At 34.2% G+C, this 6471-nt stretch overlaps 1 protein-coding gene across 1 annotated transcript; it reads right to left on the bottom strand.

Moving 5' to 3' along the window:
* Positions 1-3074: 3074 nt before the first annotated feature.
* LOC111458231 (WAT1-related protein At2g39510-like) lies at positions 3075-6011 on the bottom strand. The gene is made up of 6 exons (XM_023100746.1): positions 5699-6011; positions 5406-5468; positions 5190-5306; positions 3725-4142; positions 3483-3634; positions 3075-3404 (listed from the first exon to the last, which is right to left on the bottom strand). Exons 1-6 carry the CDS (start codon positions 5968-5970, stop codon positions 3242-3244), a joined length of 1185 nt encoding a protein of 394 aa, XP_022956514.1. The 5' UTR covers positions 5971-6011; the 3' UTR covers positions 3075-3241.
* Positions 6012-6471: the final 460 nt, after the last annotated feature.

The following is a 6471-nucleotide window of genomic DNA, read 5'->3' as shown; positions in this document are numbered from 1 at the left end:
TACCTTTAGTCCTATATTATTAAAAAAACATACGATCATCTTCTAAAAGAATTGGACAAATTTGACCCTCTATCACAATAATAATTTATTTTTTACCTCTAAACGTTTAAGAATAAATACCTTTGGTCCTAAATAATTAAAAAAATACGACCATCTTCCAAAAAAATTGGACAAATTTGACCCTCTGTGCGTGTGTATAGATATATATATATATATAGCTTAGAATATAAAGAAATAAATAGACTTAGTTTACATCAATTAATTTAATTTATGAGAAAAATACCATTTTGGTTTGTATTTGACCAACATTTAACCCTAAAATTTAAAAAATAATCCGTTAAAATTATAAAAATATATATATATATATATATATATATATATATATATATATATTATTTTTTCTGTCTCCTTTTTCTCCCTCTATATATATATATATATAGATATATATAGAGAGAGAGAGAGGCAGCAAAGGAACGCCCTTTTAGTTATTTTCCTTTTCCTTTTTGAAAACCTGAAGAAAAAGGGAAAAGAGAAAAGAAGAAAGGGAAGGAGACCAAACACCAAGAAAAAATAAAGGCCGATGGGACGCCGGCGGCGGCGGCGGCGGCGGATGGGAGGAGCCGGAAAGAAACACAAAAAAAAAAAAAAAAATGTCAGTATCACCTTACTCAAATTTATCTTATGAAAATTACAATTTAGTCCTTAAATTTTGTATTAATAATTGAGTTCATAAACTTTAACCTGTCATTCATATTCATTTTTTTTTGTTCTATAATTTTGATTTAATTTTTATTATACATCAATTAAATTGTTAAATATCGAGTTTATTTATTAATAATTATAAAATTAAAAGTATAAGTATGTTACAAATTAATTTTTTATTTTCATTGAAGGTGAGAGACCATAATAAAAAAATAAGATAATTAAAAATATTTTTATTTTGAAATATCTTTTAAAAATAAAATTTTTAATAATAATAATAATAATATCCTATTAGCTTTTAATTTAAAAGACTAAAATGCTGAATTTAAAAATTTGGAACTAAAATTGATGACCTAAAATTCTCTTCCTTCGTAATTATAAAATTATATTTTAACAGTTTCTATTAAATATTTAATAGGGACTGACAATTTTTAAATAATAATAATAATAAATATTTAGAAAAAAACCCCTAATAATCTTCGTGCATAATTATAAAGAATTTTAATTTTAATTAATTAAAAAATAAGAGTGTTTTTAACTCATAAAATATATAATTTTTAAATATTTTTAGTATTTGAGGTCAGTAGCATTTTGATCTCTAAATTTGAGAACTCCAAACTTGGAGAGTCGATCTTGAGACATTTAGATTTCAAATTTGATTAATTATTAACATAAGTACATGTCACTTTCCATTAACTACTGACATAAAACGTCGCGCTTTATTTTCTTTATAAAAAGTTAATATAGAATTTTTAAACATTTTTTTTATTTGCTCTCGAAATGGATGGAGGAGGAAGAAAGTTTGACCAAGAAAAAAGTGTTTATTATTATTATTATTATTATTATATAAAATGTTGAGTAATTAGTGAACGATAGTGTCCAAAATGTTGGATGATGAAAGTTCCACATCGACTAATTTAGGGAATGATCATAAGTTTATAGGTGAAGAATACTAACTCGATTGCTAGGAGGCCTTTTGGGGAAGCCCAAAGCAAAGCCACAAGAGCTTATGCTCAAAGTGGACAATATCATACCATCGTGAAGAGTCGTGTTCCTCTAACATGGCATCAGATCCATAAAAAAAAAAAGGAATTTTTATTTTATAATATTTTATGTTTATCTTTTAGATATTGTTTATACCACATGTTTTTAATCAAACTTGAAATGTTAAAAGTTCAAATATTTCCTTCCACAAATTTTTTCGAACAAAAAAGTTGGATGGTCAAAAAAAAATTTGAACGTTTATTATCCAAACGTCATTCTTTATAAAGAAAAATAAAAAAGTTAGAAACTTTATGGAACATACATAATATTAGTCTCATCATAATTGAAAAAATCCAAAATTTGGAGTCAAATCATTTAAAGTAGATACAAAAAAATATAAATATTCATCTTCCTTTTTCTTTTTCTTTTTTACATTTTGGGATAAAAAATCATTAATCCAATATATGAACTCTTCGCAAATTCCAATCCTACACGCAACCTTTCATTTTTTTTAGTGAGAATAATAGTTAGAATCATTATACCTACTTTAATTCTCTTCAATCATATCGTGATACTTGTCTGTTTCCGTCTTTATGTAGCTAGATCGATGACATTTGAAGATAGTCATCTTGTATATCGGCTTGTGGAGGTCATAATCTACTGTCGCCTTTCTTAAACTAGTTATAGTCTTCGATCCAACAAAACCAATCATGAACTCCCAATCAAATACCAATCATGAACTAGTTAACACCATACCATAATTAAACCTTATATTAATGTTGTAACATTCTAATATTTATTGTATAGGAGGAGCTTGAATAATTGAGTCATTTAAATTTTATATTAATGTTGAAACTGATGGTGTGTTTCTAATATTCTCAAATATTTGTACTTATTCCATGTACTATTCAGAACCCTAATGAGACTTTTCCGTTTTAAGATAGCACACTTTAAGAGATGAAAGAGAAAAACATTGTCGCACAGAAGTGACATTTGTGACTATGATATTGTAACAATCCAAGCCCACCGATAGCATATATTGTTCGCTTTGGCTCGTTACGTATCGCCGTCAAACTCATGATTTTAAAACGCGTCTACTAAAGAGAGGTTTTCACACCCTCTCTATAACTAACGTGGGATCTCACAATCCACCCCCTTGGGGGCTGGCGTTCTCATTGGCACACCGTTCAGTGTCTGACTATGATAGCATTTGTAATAGTTTAAACTCACCGCTAGCAGATATTGTTCACTTTGGCTTGTTACGTATCAACGTTAATCTCACGGTTTTGAAACGTATATGTTAGGAGGCGTTTTTACAACCTTATAAGAAATGCTTTGTTCTACCCTTTAACCAACGTAGGATCTTCACAGATATCGTATATATATAGTTCGAAATCGGGTGTAAGATTTCCTTTATTGTAAATATTTTTAAAGCTAAACTAGATCAGCAGCGTGCATTGCCAAGAAAGCCTTATGCTTTTCCTTCCATCTTACATTTTGGTTCCAACAAAAGACAGAAATGTAACAAAACCTCGTACAAATCCAACAGCCTTCATCAATTACTTCCCTCTTTGCCAACATCAATCCCCACGAACTCTTGACTTGATCCACCCATTTGTTGCTGCTCACAACATGTCATCTTAGCTGAAGCCTGATCTTTGGCTTTGCCCCACAAAACCATGTACAACCCAATCATTATGGCCACTGCTCCAATAATCCTGTCAAAATGTCACTAACCAGGTTACCCATATGGCTACTCAAATGGATAATTTTGGAACAATGGACTCTGTTCTTGCCTGCCCAGGAACATGATCTCACACAAGATGAAGGAGCTCATGATTGCTACAAGAATCAAGCTCAGAGGGTTGAATGCACTCACAAAAACAGGCCCTTTTGTTTGCATCACCACTCCTTGAATGTAATAAGCTATTCCTGAGCACATTACTCCCTGCATCAAAACACTTTTAAGCACTAATTTTAAGTGCACTTACAAACATACATTACATTACTTCACTTTACTTTACTTTACTTTACTTACACCATAAACCACAGCCAGAAGCTGTGTGTCTAAGTGCAAAGCCCAAGCTGAAGGGCTCCCCCTCTCCATCACCAAAGCCACCCCTGTGTCTCCAATGCTGCCCACCAAGCATATCAATGCTGTAAGCGACAGCTCGGCTGGGTACCATTTCAATGTAATTGCTTGAAGAATGATGAAGGCTGACCAGCTAATGCAGCCAATGGCAATCATGAGGGAGCCCTTGATTGGGCTTTGGTGATTTGTAGAAGCAGCTGAAGAAGAAGAAGAAGAAGAAGCAGAGGGGTGGTAGGGCTTTGTCCATGGCAGATTCAACATGGGTCCTGTTATGAAGGTCATAATCATGGCTCCTCCTACTGTCACTATGGTTCCTATGATTTTTGCTTGGCTTCCCCTTTTCAAAATGTTCACTTTCTCAAGCCTGCCATACAAATATTCATATGTCTTTCATTCAAACTCTTGGTTACCATCATTTTTTCTCTTCATTCATGTTCTCTAAGCTCGTGTTTCAGCTTTTTCCCATTCATTACCGTTTATGTCCACCCCTAGTAGATATTGTCTTTTTTAGACTTTCCATTTCGAGCTTCCCCACAAGATTTTTAAAACACGTTTACTAAGGGCTTAGGATGTTATAAATGGTATTAAAGCCAGATACTCGGCGATGTACAAATGAGGAGGTTGAGCCCTGAAATGGGGTGGACACGAGGCGGTGTGCCAAGAAGGACGTTGGGTCCCAAGGGGAGGTGGATTGAGGAGACCCACATCAATTGAAGAAGGGTATGAGTGCCAACGAGGACGTTGGATCCCAAAGGGAGGTGGATTGAGGAGACCCACATCGATTGAAGAATGGTACGAGTGCCAGCGAAGACGTTGGGTCCCAAGGGGAGGTGGATTGAGGGGACCCACATCGATTGAAGAAGGATACGAGTGTCAGCGAGGACGTTGGGTTCCAAAGGGAGGTAGATTGAGGAGACCCACGTCGATTGAAGAAGGGTACAAGTGCTAGTGAGGACGCTGGCCTCGAAGGGGGTGGATGGTGAGATCACACATCGGTTGAAGAGAAAAACGAAACATTTCTTATAAGGGTATGAAAATCTCTTCCTAACATACATGTTTTAAAAATCTTGAAGGGAAGTTCGAAATGAAAAGTCCAAAAAAGACAATATCTACTAGCGGTGTGCATGAACTATTACTCTCACGAAGAATGTCACACATTTTTCTTGATTCATGTTTCTTTTTCTTGGGGTTAAAAGGTGTGGGGAACAAAGATTACAATTTGATGGAAGGTTTTAAAGCAACTACTAGGGTTGCTTGATTCTACTCTCAATCATTTCTTTTCTTTTAAAAAGTTTTTTGTTTGATAGCCTTGGGATTTGAACCCACTATAAAATTTCATTCACTTTAAACATACATTTTTGTGAAAATCAAAAGCTTTTACGTTGTATACGAATGAATTGAAGGTACCTACCTGCAAGCCCAAGCCATGAGGAACGCAAAAGCTGGAAGAACATTGCACAACGCAGCTGCAAAGGTTGCTGTTGTGAGCTTCATACCAGCATAGAACAAGTTCTGATCCACTACCGGCCTGCCATTAATCGTGGATTAAATTTACGTTCCATATTTTGAATCAAAGATTGAATTTAATATTAATCGTAACGAAATAAAATCGTCGCAGCTTTCTTACTCTAATAAACCGAGCATCACAATCTTGAAGAACAACGAAAACGTCATTTTTGTCCTCACTTTCCTGCATACAAAACTAAAAACTCAATTCAATATTGTTTTGTTGACTTTTTATGACGATTAAATTAGCTTTGACTCGTAAAACTCGATCCATACATTGAAGAATCATTTAAACAAACAAAAACCCTTTTTAACTTGTCGAAATCAAGACAACAACAAAGACAATAATTATTCCACATTGTTGGTTCGTTGGTTCAAACGTAGAAACTCGAGAGGAAGAAGGGATAAAAGAACCTGTCAAAGATGATAGCAAAAGGAACAAAGACAATGGTAGCAACAATTTGACGATAAGCCACAAAAACATATTGGCTCATCCCTTTGTCCAAAGCTGTCTTAGCAAGAATGGTCATTCCAGCATAGCCAAGCTGCACAAAAACCACTCCCAAATATGGCTTTGAATTTGAGGGATGCAAAAACCCTACAAACCTCTTCATTTCTCTTATGAATAAACAATCCCATGAAGGCCTCAAATGTAATGTGGTTTTATAGAACCCTTTTTCATGCATGAACTCAACAGAGAAGAGATGGGGATTGGTTAATGCTTTCCCACATAAACACAGCTTCAAAAGAAGATGGTCTCCATATGTGTAAAGTGAAGTGCCACCCATTTAGTCTTTTCTTTCGTTTTTGTGCTTACCGAGGTGCATATCCGATCGTGGACCTATTAGATATAAAATTGAACATATTTGAATGAATCGTAAAACAAATTAGGGGAAAGAGGATCTCGTGACGTAAACTTTGAGAAGGCTTGGCCTCTCCTTTTCGGTTCTTATTAATGATGAAGGAAAACGAAACAATAGAGACATACCATATGATAAGCTCAATAAATTTGGGATTGAACCCAAATGCTATAATAAAACCTCTTCATGAAAAATTATTTGACTTTATCATACGTCTTATTCGTAAACGTTCTTAAACCTATTTTCTATACAAATAGCTTATCTCGCAACTCGGCCCGAGGCTCGAGAGCTCATTTTCCAAATGTTACCATCACTTCTATTTCTTCT

This window comes from Cucurbita moschata, unplaced genomic scaffold, assembly GCF_002738365.1.
Source record: "Cucurbita moschata cultivar Rifu unplaced genomic scaffold, Cmos_1.0 Cmo_Scf00021, whole genome shotgun sequence".
Classification (NCBI taxonomy): Eukaryota; Viridiplantae; Streptophyta; class Magnoliopsida; order Cucurbitales; family Cucurbitaceae; genus Cucurbita; species Cucurbita moschata.
The sequence above is the reverse complement of the archived record's forward strand: the minus strand, read 5'-3'. Positions and strand labels throughout refer to the sequence as shown.

Excerpts from the sequence above, each read along its gene's own strand:
- LOC111458231 (XM_023100746.1), bottom strand. The coding sequence starts at position 5,970 with ATGCATGAAAAAGGGTTCTATAAAACCACATTACATTTGAGGCCTTCA. Across the intron at positions 5,469-5,698 it reads TTTGCTATCATCTTTGACAG|GAAAGTGAGGACAAAAATGA; the intron begins GTTCTTTTATCC and ends TTTTGTATGCAG. Across the intron at positions 3,635-3,724 it reads TTCTGGCTGTGGTTTATGGT|GGAGTAATGTGCTCAGGAAT; the intron begins GTAAGTAAAGTA and ends GTTTTGATGCAG.